Source organism: Kogia breviceps, chromosome 4, assembly GCF_026419965.1.
Source record: "Kogia breviceps isolate mKogBre1 chromosome 4, mKogBre1 haplotype 1, whole genome shotgun sequence".
Classification (NCBI taxonomy): Eukaryota; Metazoa; Chordata; class Mammalia; order Artiodactyla; family Physeteridae; genus Kogia; species Kogia breviceps.
This window is the reverse complement of record NC_081313.1, coordinates 122,933,513-122,949,508: the sequence shown is the minus strand read 5'-3', so window position 1 is coordinate 122,949,508 and position 15,996 is coordinate 122,933,513. Positions and strand designations below refer to the sequence as shown.

Below are 15,996 nucleotides of genomic sequence, written 5' to 3'. Positions count from 1 at the left end.
GGGCAGGTTTGACTTGCAAAATGTTGGTCCACTTGTTTAAAGCAACCCTGACTCTGACTCTCTAATCTAAAATGATCCTGCAGGTTGACATACTCACTCATGTCTTATGTTTACTGGAACATAATTAGATACAGCCTAGACAGTAAACTGGGGCTTGTGATGCAAAATTTATCCTTGGCTATAGAATAATTTACATCAAAAGCCATTAAAAAAAATCACATAAAACCAATAATTTCTTTAATGAGAGCTCATTTTAGTATACTATTTGTTACTATTAAACAAATGTAACTATGTTCAAAATTATGCTGGCTCCCCCACCAAAAGCCCTAGACTCATGTTTATGATAAACATCTATTGGATAAATTATCATTTATTCAAAACAAATGGTCACACAGCTTACCTGCCATTTACTTAATTCACAAAATATGAATAAAACTTGTTTATTTGAAAAGAATGAACATGAAATTTACTCCCATTCTGTATTATTTTCCTGCATAAGTTGAGATTTAAAGAACGACTCTTTTTGGAGAAACACTCTGCTTGCATAAACATTCGGAAGGGAATTTTATAAGAAAAGCAGTTTTTAAAACAAGAAAATAGGAACCCAAGTGATATATACTTCCTTCTCCCATCACCACATAGTTCTTTTGGGAAAGATCACTTCGTTCTCTTGTTGTTCCTCACAAATATCCATCACAATTAGAACTGTCATATCTTTAGGTCATCTCTTCAAGGTGTTCTTTCCCTTCTCTCTATTGTGCTTAAGGAAAATGTCCTTCCTATTGTTTGCAGGCATCTTGAATATCCTCAAGATAATATTAAAATAACTGTTTTTATAAAATTGTTTGTGCTTTTTATCTGGGATACCAAGGTCCATCAATGAACAAAGAAATATGGCTATTAAAGGTTACTTATAAATTAACACTTTAATGCCCTTCTCTTTCATTTTCAAGACCACTCTGTCAAAGGAGTGATTCTACTGAATATTTAATAGCCAGTGACTTCGGTACCCAAATTCATATTGAGTGGCATTCTCTCATGTACATGAACCCAACATAAAACACACATACATATCCATCACTCATTCATTCTCACACTCAAGCAAGCATACACATACATTTTCTTTCTTTCCAGAACAAGCCAGAATTACAGCTTTTTGGTGATTGTTATAATTTTTGGAATGGTTCATAAATTTTCCAAATTCTTTTAAATTTTAACACTTTTATCTTTTTTTTTCCATTTGTGAACCATTCCATATTGCATCTTTATTGCAAAAGTCAACATGCTTCTTAGAAATTCAGATTGTAATCGATAAAACAAACGTTACATATATGAATTTAAATGTATAAACAGTTAGAAATTCAACAATATCTCCTATTATACTATTACACAAGTTCACAATTCTGTAAAAACTATAATACAGGCATACTATACATCAAGAGGAACCACTATTCCTTTTCACATGATTTTTTCTTTGTTTTTTTTTTTGAAATAATGATCCATCACCATGGACCTTTTTTTTTCACCCTAACAAGACGTTTTGCAATTTATCACCTTAGCTAGTGACAATGTTTTCTCAATGTTACAGCATGAAGAAATTGAGGGAAATTCTGCATTCCCCGGGGTTACCTCTTAAGCCTGGGCAGCAATCCACTAGTAAACCAAGATGACCGAGCCAGGATGGTGGTTGTTATTGCTCGACGGCTACTTAGAAAGATGTCATACACGTTAAAAAGAACAGAATTTGCCTCAGATGGTATCTGTTATTTCTGTAAGTGAAGATGCCAAGAAAACAAGTCATAGTTACTCACTTTTAAGAGAAATTCTAATGCTTGGGGATCTCAGTCCTAAAGGAAAAAATATATACATTTAACTAGTTTATGCTAACCTTAACTTAAATTTTCTAATATGATATTTAACGAATATTTTGAGTACATTTTTGAGAGTCAAACATGTTTTACAAGTCTTAGAAAAGACATTTATGAAGTATTTTAGGTGTATCGAAAACTAAGTTTTATATAAAGGACCTCAAAACTTACTCGAAAAAGTGTCTAGCTATTCTTCACTTTAACATCCTTCTCTTTCACCCACCTCTCCCCCAAGAACTAAAAAGGTCAAACAAATCCTCAACTCTCTCTGTACTGAGAGTGTAATAAGATGTCAATTTTAGGTTAAAAAATCATATGAAAAGGAATCTCATTCTGCTGAATTGTCAGTCTACTGAAAATTTCCTTACAGCTCCATTAATTTACTGTAATTTTCAGTTTCCAAATACAAAAATACAACAATTCTTATTGAAATCTATACGCTGGTAGTTTTAGTACACAAAAAAACCAAACAAATTATTTACAAAATTATACAGTTTAAGAAAAAACTTTGTACAAAAAATATATAAATCCTTTGTTCCCTCTATCACGTTTAAACTGTCAGGACTCAAAATATTCACCACAATGAATCTTTCAAAATATATACCAACTGAGCCACAGACATCAGGAAAATGTCATTAGAGATGACGGAGGAGGAAGAAGCAAGATTGCTTATTCTAGGTACCCCACTGTAATGTTTTCCTTCTTTTATAAGCTTATTTTAGCTTTGTGTTATCAGAAATATAACTATAACCTAGAAAGTCCTTATTATTATGAAGGGAAAATTACATGAAAACTTAAAAATGATCCTGGTTTGACACATCATTCCAAGAAAACATGTAGAAGAGGAAAGATAGTCAGAACATGGGATTTAACTTCTTGTAGCCAAGTAAATCTAGAGTCCTGATGGTTTTAAGTTTCTTAGTGAATAGCTTCTATTTTGAGAAAGTCTTCACCTCAGGAAACAAAATCCTTGACATAGTGATCACCAAGAACCTTCTGAAGCCAACAGGAGGTTTCAAATTTTCACACACACGTACTATAAAAACATAGCTGTGCATATCCTTGAAAAAGTAACATCCTATGTACATTAATCATTTTATTTCCCCAGGGGTCAATACAGTGTAGTGTTGCTCCTCTGCTTTTCCCTCTAACATTCAGAACACAAGGACATAAATTTACAGATATATTTTACTTAACAGATAGCTCTATACAGTGTACAGTAAAAATGCACACAGTGAAGGAAACCGTCTACTGAAGGATGCATATGTTCATGGATAGCAACAAGCTACAAAATTATGAAAATATAAGGTCATCTGATCAAAATCAAGTTATGACTCCCATTTATTACTAGCATACCCATCCCCCTACCCCATCCCACCCCCAACCTATCCCCAGTCACCTCACCATCATGGTTTAAATTTAGGGAAAGAATTTCACACACTTTCAAACCCTTCTGCATAACTATTAACTAAAGTGAAGCTTTAAAAAAAAAAAAAAAAAAAAAAGCTGGTGACTCTCTCTCCCCACAAATCCTTCCATTATTCTCATCAAAATATCACTTGTTTATCAAGGTACTGGTTTAAACTTTTTATTGGGGACTGACTTTTGGTGGCCCAAAAGAATCACTTATCTCACTCAATAACGGGTAAGTCAGGCTGTTAATAAAAAGGCAGGAGAAAGAAAATGGGGAAGAGAAAGGGGCAACAGGTGAAAGCCTTTTATACTCTGAGAATGTTAAAAAAAAGAAAGGAAAAAAAAAGGACCAACTGAACCAGTGCTCAGTAATTTCAAAGCAAACTAAAAATCAGAGGCAGAAGTCCAGGAGAGTTAATATGATGACAGAATGGAAATACCACAGAGCTAGCTACCATTGTCTTATAGCACTGAAGAACAGTTACGATTTACACTAAAATATTACTTACTGCTGCACATTAAATCTCCCCGAAATTCAGACTGAATACAAATTGGGCTCCTCTTCAATAAAATAATAAATTTACTCTTCTTCCAAGACAACTCTTGAAAGCAAAAGGGTATTTTAATTACAAATATCTCCTACTATCTGACGACCCATCCATAATAGCTAAGAGATAAGAGATTCCAGGCGATTTTGACATTTAATGAAATTTTATCAGCAGATTATAATCCAAAATAAAATTTTTGAACACCCTGTCATTTACATCATAATCCAACACCAATAGCAACAAAAACAGGTGGTGTGGAAAAATAAGGCTCTAGAGATTATCCAAGTCATTCCTGTGGATCTTCACAACTGTGTTAAAGTCACTAGGCCTTTGGTGCTTTAATATCATGAACAGTTATGAGATGTATTTAAATAGCAAACTTGCTGTCCTTATACCTACTGTGTTGAAAATAAAAATAAAAAAAATTTTTTTGGCTCATTGACTTCTTTAAATAATTTTAAAAAGTTGTTCTTCTAAACAATATTCCTAAAAATTATACAGCTCGCATCAGATTTCATCTTCGCCATGAACGAGACTCATATTCATCTTCATCCTCATCGTCGTCATCATGCAAAAACAAATCTGACGTTTCTGTTTCCTGAAGAAAAGAGAGGGTAAAATCTGCTCAGTGGCACAAGAAAGTTAAGTAAAGTGCTTTTTAGGCCAAAGGACAAACAGACTAGTATACAAAGCCCAGGCTGGATTTACAAGTGACGCAAAGTATCTTTTGTGGCAAAAAAACCCCAAAATATTTTTAAAAAAATTTATGTATATATATATATATATGTGTGTATATATATATATATATATATATATATATATATATATATGTGTATATATATATATATATATGTGTGTATATATATATATATATATATATACACACACACACACACATATTCTTTTCCCCTGCTAATTTTGCTAGTTTAATGGGAGATTTCCATTCTAATATCATCAGAAAAATAAAGTAAATAACATATGAACATTCAGTGGGGGGAGGGGGATATCTATGAAACATGTTTTTGATAAAATTAATTTTATTCTATTATCTTAAAAGTGAGGAAAATAAATAACCATTTGAACGTCTAAACTTTTCCTCTAATATCCGATTATTTGTGAGAGACGAATATAATACCTTCCCTATGACACTGACATTCCAAATCTTACATAAAAATCTAAAATCTTACACAAAGTAAAAGTATCTACAAACATTCCCGAAATACCAAGATTTTTCTTTTCTTTCTTTTTTAAACAAGGGAAGTGTTTCTGCTTTTGTTATGTAAAATTACCCACTTGGTCATCTTGATCAGGCATAAACGCTCGCTATCTTTTAAAACCAAAATTACGATGAATGAGAAATAACTTGCAATGCTGCCTAAGTGTCCATTTTAATAAACTAATTTGAAATACAGGAGTAAAAAAGCAATATTAATTCTCATGTTTTAAGAAGCTGGTTAGTACTTGTATTATTTAAGTCCTTGGTTTTGCTATTCTTCCCTCTTATCTCCACCTTCTTTACACTCTCATTTTAACCAACTATACGTAGAAAGAAAATAAGAAACTCAAATCTATTACTTATGGAACTTGAATAAGTGAAAACTAGATCAGATAAAATTTAATTTGTTCACTTAATCCATGTCTTCATTTACCAAAATAAAAACGTCCAGAGCCCCAATAAAGCCAAAATAAATGCAAATTTTAAAAAAAGTACAGTCTCTCCTACACCAGAAAATAACCCCCAAAAGAGCTTTTTTATTTCTGCACCTAATCTGATTCTTTAATAAACTTCTAGACTAGTCTTAATTAATTACATGCATGAAAAAACTCAATATTTATTTTAAAATTTATATTACTTAATGTTAAGAAAAGCATATAACTGGAAAACAATCTAATTCAACTCTTATTTTCAATCGTTACATTTACCTCCTCCTTGACTTCTTCTTCCTCAGTCTCAGTGGATACAGAAGGCACCTTGGCCTTGTGCCATGATATTTGTAGCCGACGGTCTTTGAATTTTGACCCTTGGTTTGCAGGCTAAAATAGATTTTAGAAGAACACAAAAGTTTGTACTCACATTTACTAATGATTTCTTCAAATTGTGTGCTATTAAAAGTTTAATGACTTGAGGGAAAAAAAATCTGTTAAAATGGATCTAAAAATAATCTCCAATGAGAGCTAGAAAAAGTGAAGTTCTTTTTAATTAGAAGACCACATGTCTGGTTTTCCCAGGATAGTCCATGATTAATGTTGATGTCACATAAATTTTAAGATCTGTCTTGGTTTGGATGATAAATTATATAGTCATTCTACTTAGAAAAGTCATGATGAGGACAACAAATACTGTCTTAATATGATTATTGGCCTTTGGCTTTGATAATCTACATATTTAGAGTAAAACCTTACAAATATAAGTAATTTAAAAATTATCTATTCATCTCATGACATCTCATATCCCCATCTATATCTGTTAAAACTATTCCCACTTCTTTTCCTGAAATGCTATATAACAATGACAAATACTCTGCAGCTCATCTACGCATCCCACAAATGTTAAACACCTACTATCCTACCTCAGGGTAAAACTGTCTCAGGGTAAAACTACACAGTTTCAAATGTATTTCTTGTTACTACTGTCTAAACATTTTTTTCCTCCCCAGCAAATTTCAGTAAGAGAAACCAAAAGTTTAATTTTAAGGACAAAGCAACAGAGACAAAAGAACAGAGACCCACAGTTTCATGAAAGTGAAAGCTTAATCATTCCTACAGCTTTCCTATCCTATCAACAGATCTGGGTTGTAGAATATCCCCAATTCTTGGTTCAGTCCTAAAATATGTAATAGAAGAGACTCTTTTAAATTTGGGGTTTCACCCTAGCTTTTCTAGGAAAAAATACTGATAAACTTCTTGAAGCATTTGCAAAATATTTCCATAGAACACTCAGATCATTGCATGGCAAGAAGAATATTAGGCCAGATGCATACCAGTCAATTACTGTCTCTGTTGAAATCACAGCCTGGGATTTAAGGAAAAACTCCTATTATCCCTTGTAGGTGTTAAATGTTTATAACCTGACAACCAACATTTTGACTCACGGGACAAACTAAAATGATATATCAAAATGGCCCTAACCCAAATATACATTTACCATCTTTTCAAAATCAGGTAGTTACTAAGTGAGTGGACGTTAAAAGTTCTCATCACAAGGAAAAAAAATTTTAACTATGTGTGGTGATGGATTTTAACTAAACTTATTTTAGTAATCACAATGCATATGTATACTGAATCATTATGTTGCATATCTTAAAATAATACAATGTTGCATGTCAATTGTATCTCAATAAACCCTGGGAAAAGAAAAAACAGGTAATTTGTGTAACAGACATCCCTTGCCCTTACTCTATCCTTTAACATACAGCCCAATTATAGAGATTTCTTCAGTATTTTGTTCATTTCTATATTATTTAAATTCTTTCCAGCTTTACTGAAGTGTAACTGACAAATAAAACTGTAAGATATTTAAAGTGTGCAATGTGATGATTTGATACACTGTGAAAGGATACTCCATCGAGTTAATTAACACATGCATACCTCACGTATTTATTACCCTTTTGGGAGGGGGGCAGGAGAGGGGGGGTTATCAGAACATTTAAGTTCTACTCTCCTACCAAATTTCAATTATATAATACAGTGTTGTCAACTACGGTCACCATGTTATACATTAGGTCCTTAGACTTTGTTATTTGAATTTTTAAGTTGTTATATTACTTTTATTAGCAAGAAAAAGCAATATACAAAATTTTAACCTTTATTAACTGGGTTGCTTTCCAAAGAGGGTAGCAGTTCTATCCTCCAAAAGAAATTTTAAGGCATTAGATGTATTGCATACATATTACTTAAGGAAGGAGAAATTTAATTTGTATGCAGTCAGGAACTAAGAATATAAAACTCCCACTACCTAACCTCTAACAAATAAGATTAATAAATAGAATAAAGATGTATTCTAATAATACCAAGTCAGGAACTCACACACACCACTGGTGGGAATCTAAACTAATAAAACTGATGCAGTTCACTCAACAAGTCCATGTATATCCAACAGAAATGTACACGTATATATGAAAAGACATTTAAAACAAAGTTCACAGCAACACTGTTCATAAAAATGAAATGGAAAAAACCCAAATACCTATCAACAAGAGAATGGAAAAATAAATTGTGGTTATATTTATACAACTGAAAATTATACAGCAATAAAAACAGCAAACTACTGTTACATGTAATAACACAAATGAATCTCACAAATATAATGTTAAGGGAAAAAAAGCAGACACAACAGAATATATACTATGTGGTTCCATATATATAAATTTTCTTAAATAGGCAAAATAATACTATAACATTTAGGAATACACATTTAGATGATAAAAATTCAGTTGATTCTCATTATTTGCAGTAGTCACATAAAGTTTACACAAGCACTGAATTAGCAAACACTGAACCATTGTTCCTAGGGGAAATAGAGGGTTAGGTTCCTATGAGCCTCTGGTCAAAACATTTTTGTCCACTGATCAATATGTAATCTTGTTTTATGTTTAAAGACATTATTTAATATATACTGTTGATTCATTGACATTGAACTCATGGCCCAAAGCATGACAACTCATGCCTGAACAAGGCTTATCTCTAACACACATCTTCACCATAAGGCACATCACTACCTTACTGAACACTACATAGCACTTCAGAACTATACTTGGATGCCATTTTAAACAGTGAAATCACCAATGAAAAGCACAAAAAAATGAGAGAAATATGGCACTAAATAGACTGCAAAAAAGACTTGTTTACAGGATGAGAACTGAGACGAGAAGGCAGAACATCACCTCATTTGACCTCCATTGGGAACTTGTGCACTGGTCAACTCAAATTTTTCACAGTTCTGCACATGTCTGAAAATGACCACAGAAGCACTTCAGGTATTGATTTTGAAGCTGTAATAAATTTTAGTGGGTAGGTGAATGTGCAATGCAGTATCCATGAATAATGAGAATCAACTGTATAAAGAAAGCAAGGAGGTGATTATAATAAAGTGAGGGTAGACTTTTTCTGAGGAGGAGAGACGATAGTGACTGGAAGGGGGCAGAAAGAGACTTTTGGGGTGCTGGGAATGTTCTATTTCTTGACCCGAGGGGCAGGTAATATGGTACTTTCTGATAAATCACTTAACTATACATTTTCTTATTGGTATAGTTTGTTTCAATAAACATTTTGAGTATTATCTTCATAATTTCAAGAAAATACCAATTAGCCAAGATATTTATGTTAAAAAAGCAATGTTTAGAATGCACCTCTGTATTTATAAATGATCCCATTTTGGTAAATTTGTTTATTTATTTATTTATTTATTTATTTTTGGCTGCGTGAGGTCTTCATTTCTGTGCGAGGGCTTTCTCTAGTTGCGGCAAGAGGGGACCACTCTTCATCGCAGTGCGCAGGCCTTTCACTGTTGTGGCCTCTCTTGTCGCGGGGCACAGGCTCCAGATGCGCAGGCTCAGTAGTTGTGGCTCACAGGCCCAGTTGCTCCGGGGCATGTGGGATCTTCCCAGACCAGGGCTCGAACCCGTGTCCCCTGCATTGGCAGGCAGATTCTCAACCACTGCACCACCAGGGAAGCCCCAGTAAAATTTTTTTGATGACAGACTTAATATATGTATTCTTATATTTGTAATTTTTTTCTATAAAAATATCCAAGAATAATAACTACCCTGTAAGAGTAGGCCAAGATTAAGAGGTGAGATTTTTACTTTTTATTAACCGAAATTTAACCCTTTGCATGTATTTTTTAAATTAAAAATACTTTAAAAAATTTAGGACTTGCCTCATATACCTATCAAAATATCTAATTTTTCTATACACACATAATATATTCTCTCACACATGTACCTATACCATAGCTTAAAATAATGAAATATTGGAGAAAAGTTAGATGTCCATAAATACACAACTAATTAAATCTAGTACAGTACATCTATACAATAAATCACCATGCAGCCTTTTTTTTTTTTTTTTTTTTTTTTTTTTTTTTTTTTTTTTTTTTTTTTTTTGCGGTATGCGGGCCTCTCACTGTTGTGGCCTCTCCCGTTGCGGAGCACAGGCTCCGGACGCACAGGCTCAGCGGCCATGGCTCACGGGCTTAGTTGCTCCGCGGCATGTGGGATCTTCCCGGACCAGGGCACGAACCCGTGTCTCCTGCATCGGCAGGCGGATTCTCAACCACTGCGCCACCAGGGAAGCCCATCCATGCAGCCTTTTAAAAACTACTACACCATATGCACAATTAACAGTAACTGCCTATGGGGAGTGGAACTGAATGACTGGAGGCAGAAGGAAATCTTATTTTTCTTTCCTTTTCTTTTTCTTTTGGCCACACCACATGGCATGTGGGATCTTAGCTTCCTGACCAGGGATCAAACCCGTGCCCCCTGCATTGGAAGCATGGAGTCTTAACCACTGGACTGCCAGAGAAGTCCAGGAAATCTTGCTTTTCATTGTACATACTTTTCTTTTTGACTATGTATATATGTGTTGCCCCCCAAAATAAATCAAATATTAACATATATGAATATATGTGTGAATATGAGCAAATCAATTACATATCATCACTAAAAAATTATATGCAATAATTCAGAAGCATGTAGAACCTTAGAGGTAGTAGCTACGCAGAGAGAAATTCACCTACTCAGCCGTTTTCCCAGATCAGAAACTGATGCCAAATCTGTGCCATCAATCCCTGGACTGGCAAAGATGAAAAACAAAACTTAAGTGCTGTTGAGGATATGGGCAAACAGGTGCTCTCATCCAATGTTACTACAAGTTTAAATTAGCGCAATATTCCTGGAGGGTTATCTGGCAAGCTGTACCAAAATTTTAAATACACATATGCATGCCTTCGATCCAGTCATCTTGCTCCTACGAACTAACCTAGGGCGATGGTTCCCAGCAGGAGATGATAATATTACTCTAGAGGGCATTTTGGTGGTCATGCTGACTGAAGAGCACTTACTAGTATTTAGTAGGTGAGAGCCAGAGGTGCTAAAGGTCCTACAACGCACAGGACTGTCCACATAACAAATTATTTCACTCTAAAACTCCAAATCCAGTAAGATGTACATAACATTGTCCATAACAGTGAAAAAACAGGAAACATCCTAACTAGCCATCCTGACTGACACCATGAAGAAAAAGACCTAAGGAAGAAAGCCAAAACACACTAGGATAGTAGAGGAGAAATATGAAAAGAACCTGTGTAGCTGAGTTTCTTAAATAAGCAATCCAAAAACCTCCCTACCTCTGGACTTCTTGAAAAAAAGAAAATAAATGTCCATATTTTCCAAGTTATTTATCTGTTACTTGCAGCTAAATGCATCCTGAGAAGCATTTACTATTTTCATAATCAGGAAGAAAAAAATTAAAAAAATCAACTTCCACTCTATTATTACTGAGTACAACTCTAAACCACACTACCATAGCTCAAAATCTTTGTAGTTAAATGATGCATACTATTGAAAAAATGCCAAAGTACAGTTCAAGTATTCCAAACATTCAGTGTAAATAACTTTCCCCGTTGAAATGAGCTGAACCTCTCTTTACCCAGGAGTGAAGGAAAGAACACTAAGCTCTCATCCTATCTGTGCCCTTAAGCAAGGCTCTATGACTTAAAATTTTCAGCTTTTACCTAAACTTTAATATTAAAATACTTAAAGGAAATTCTTCATGAAGGTCTTTGATACCCTCCTATCTCTGTCAAATGAAAGATATATAAATAAGGATTTTTTTAAAAAAAAAGTTCTTTGGGGACTCACTGATTTTATCTTTAAAATATACAGAATTCTATTTATATATTTCATGATATTATTTCCCTTTAAAAAAGAAAAAATTTATTTATTTATTTGGTTACACCGGGTCTTAGTTGCAGCAGACACGCTCCTTAGTTGAGGCTCACCAGCTCCTTAGTTGCAGCAGGTGGGCTCCTTAGTTGTGGCATGCGAGCTCTTAGTTGTGACATGCATGTGGGACCTAGTTCCCTGACCAGGGATTGAACCCGGGCCCCCTGCATTGGGAGCGTGGAGTCTCAACCACTGTGCCACCAGGGAAGTCCCATATTTCCCATTTTTGAACTTAAATATTTAATATATAAAGTAATACAATAATATATACCAGGGGTCTGCAAACTACAACCTTCAGGCCAAACATGGCCCAGCACCTTGTTTTCGGTGGCCTGTGAGCTATGAATTATTTTTACATTTATAAAAAATTATTAAAAGAAGAAAAGGAAAAAGAAGAAGGAAGAGGAAGAGGGAAGGACAGGTTTAGAGAGAGGAGGAAAAGGAGAAAATGTGACAGAGACTGTACAAAGTCTGCAAAAGCCTAACATGTTTACTATCTGGTTCTTTACTAGAAAAAGTCTGACTAGTAATATATACTATTAAAATATTTATATATTACTATATATGTTTTATGTTGTTATAGATAACTTCCATTGTATATAAACATTCTCTGGATTTTAAATTTTTGTATATAGTTGACCCCTGAACAACACAGGGATTAGGGGTGCTAACCCTCCACATGGTCAAAAATCTTAGTAATAACTTACTGTCAGCCTTATTATTGAAAAAAATCTGTGTATAAGTGGACCAGCACAGTTCAAAACCATGCTGCTCAAAGGTCAACAATTTTTAAATTTACTCATATTTTTCATGTATGTATAGCCCAAGATTAACACATATCCTCAAATTTGGTTTTAACATATACAGTATAAAAATGCTGATGCTTTATCTTAAAAATGAATGTGAAGTTAAAAAGTCTGATTTTAAAAATAAGATATGTTCCTTTGGAAAGCACAGAAAACAGAGAAGAGCCTAGAAGGGAAAAAAAAAATTAAAACTAACTTGAATTCTCCCACCCAGAACTAACAATTTAAAGCAGTTCCATTCCAAGTTTATGTATACTCTCCTATCCCACCTTTCCTTAACCTAAAAGACAATCCTGAGAATTTTCTTATGTCATTATTCTTTAAAAACATGTTTTTAATAGCAGCAAAGTACTGTTGAGCATTTAGATAGTTCTCATTTTCACTATTCTAGAGAGTGCTACACTGAGCACACTTACAGTTTGCAGAATCATTTGCATAATTTCCGTATGATAAATTCTTTTTTTTTTTTTTTTTTTTTTTGGTGGTACGCGGGCCTCTCACTGCTGTGGCCTCTCCCGTTGCGGAGCACAGGCTCCGGACGCACAGGCCCAGCGGCCATGGCTCACAGGCCCAGCCGCAGCGTGGCATGTGGGATCTTCCCAGGGCACGAACCCGTGTCACCTGCATCCGCAGGCGGATTCTCAACCACTGCGCCACCAGGGAAGCCCTTGATAAATTCTTAAAACTGGATTAATGCAGGGGTCCTCAACCCCTGGGCCACACAGCAGGAGGTGAGTGGCAGGTGAGCAAGTGAGGCTTCATCTGTATTTACAGCCACTCCCCATTGCTTGCTTTGCCACCTGAACTCTGCCTCCTGTCAGATCAGCAGTGGCATTAGATTCTCATAGAAGCATGAACCCTACTGTGAACTGCATATGCGAGGGATCTAGGTTGCACGCTCCTTGTGAGAATCTAATGCCTGATGATCTGCAGTGGAGCTGAGGTGGTGACGCTAGCACTGGGGAGCGGCTGCAAATACAGATTATCATTAGCAGAGAGGTTCAACTACACAGAGACCATAATACATCAACTGCTGGGCTTCCCCGGTGGCGCAGTGGTTGAGAGTCCGCCTGCCGATGCAGGGGACGTGGGTTCGTTCCCCGGTCCGGGAAGATCCCACATGCCGCAGAGCGGCTGGGCCCGTGAGCCATGGCCGCTGAGCCTGCATGTACGGAGGCTGTGCTCCGCAATGGTGAGAGGCCGCAACAGTGAGAGGCCCGCGTACCGCAAAAAAATAAATAAATAAATGAAAATAAAAAAATTTTTAAAAATTTAAAAAAAATAAAAAAAATAAATCAACTGCTTGCAGACTCACATCAAAACCCTATCGGTGGGCTTCCCTGGTGGCGCAGTGGTTGAGAATCCGCCTGCCGATGCAGGAGACACGGGTTCGTGCCCTGGTCCGGGAAGATCCCACATGCCGCGGAGCAACTAAGCCCGTGAGCCATGGCCGCTAGGCCTGCGCGTCCGGAGCCTGTGCTCCGCAACGGGAAAGGCCACAGCAGTGAGAGGTCCGCATACCGCAAAAAAAAAAAAAAAAAAACCCTATCGGTGAGTGACATGTGAAAACAAGCTCAGGGTTCCCACTGATTCTGCATTATGGTGAATTGTATAATTATTTCATTATATATTACAATGTAATAATAATAGAAGTTAAGTGCACAATAAATGTAATGGGCTTGAATCATCCTGAAACCATTCCCCCCTCCCCTCCGGTCCGTGGAAAAATTGTCTTCCATGAAACCAGCCCCTGGTGCTAAAAAGGCTGGGGACCGCTGGATTAATGAATACAAGAATAAACTGAAGGACTCTAGAATTAGGTCCTCACACTTCAGAACAGCTTCACTAACACCCATCCATCACCTTTTCATACAGATATGGTTCATTCGTGATCCTTTCACAATCATTAAGGACAGTAAAAGAATACTGAAAATATACATTTTACTTTGCCTTTGTGGGATTATAAAAGACCTTGAAGAAGAGTTACCCTAAAGGTTTGCTAAATCTACTTTGAATAATGTCTTAGGCATATGTATTTCTGTATTTTTTTCAAAAAAAGCATACTATACTGCCCAAGTATCTGTTACTAGTATAAGTGTGTTTCTAGCACTCAATACTGTCTGATAGCACTCTATCAAAACAAAAAACAAACTACAAAACACCACTGAAACCAATGGTAGTGTCTCATTCTTGAAGTTGCTTTACTGGCCTTGGCTTCGTTTGCTCCTTCCCCAAATGCCTGGACATGCCCTTTTCCGCAAACCAAGTGCCATATTTCAGACTTAACAAATATATGTATATGAAAGTTGGTTATTATTAGATACTCTAGAATGACTCTACTTATGAGAAGGAAAGAGAGCCATTTGAGCATGACTTCTGGATTAAAACTTAAAGATTTATATATAACCCTCAGGGTAGAGCATGCAGCTTTCTACCTAACAAAATTACTTACTTTTTGTAACTAAAACTTTCTACAGAGCCGAATTTATAGAAATTCTGCTTAATATTATTATACATTATTATCTAATGCACCTCACCAGAGCTGGCAGTGGTCTAAATGCCCATGCCTAAGTTTTGGCAAGGAGATTCGAATGTTATATACTCAACACTGAGAGACAAAAATCAACATTCACCCACCCTCCAGAAGAACACTCTGCCCATGTACAGTGCTCCTCCATACATTACCTTCTTTACTCTTCAAAGAAGTCACTTAAAGACAATCTCCCACTTTACAAAAAAAGAAAATAACAGTCAGGCTAGTGAAAAAACTGGCTCAAGAGTAAACAGACTGCAGCCCAGGTGGCTCTCAAATCTGGACATCTTATAACAACCCACCATTCTCTAATAGCCAGGGTGAAACAGGATTAATGAGCATCAAACTCTATGGAGTGAAGTCTTGCTCTTTAAGATTTCTCTCACCATCTTTAACACTTAATAGGACTGAAAATGTTTTCTCTCAAAAAAAAAAGTTGTTTGAGGAATAGGCATCCTGGATGTTAACAGTCAATTGTGTATTTTTACCTTGGTCCTGCCACTTACTAATTGCATGATCTTGGGTGACTTTTTTAAGCTTTAGTTTTCCGATCTGTACACATGGGTTTCTACCTGCACTTTATACAGTTATTTAAGGTTACATGAGATCATGTATGAAAATGCTCTAGCACAAATAACACTCAAAAAATATTTACTGAATGAATTAATGAGTGGTTAGAAAGAGAATATACTGTTTATGTGCAAAATAATAAAAACATTCACCTGTGGCAAATATCTATTTGCACATTTGTCTAAAAGTGAGTGGTCACCACTGTATACAGAATATAACTAAACATGACTCTTCTCCTAACAAATTCTTCCTTTAGATTTCATCTCCATCCCAGACTATTTTCACTTATTGACTATAAACACCTGGTAAACC

The 15,996-nt window shown here is 35.5% G+C and overlaps 1 protein-coding gene across 2 annotated transcripts in view; it reads right to left on the bottom strand.

The window, feature by feature from the left end:
* Positions 1 to 1,153: 1,153 nt before the first annotated feature.
* Positions 1,154 to 15,996, bottom strand: part of RBM27 (RNA binding motif protein 27) — a 68,778-nt gene continuing 53,935 nt past the window's right edge. For both annotated transcript variants that reach the window (XM_059062814.2, XM_059062813.2), the window contains exons 20-21: positions 5,753 to 5,863; positions 1,154 to 4,427 (exon numbers count right to left, since the gene is read on the bottom strand). In XM_059062814.2, coding sequence (XP_058918797.1) covers positions 4,344 to 4,427; positions 5,753 to 5,863 — 195 coding nt within the window. In that variant the 3' untranslated portion in view covers positions 1,154 to 4,343. The remainder of the gene's footprint in view (positions 4,428 to 5,752; positions 5,864 to 15,996) is intronic.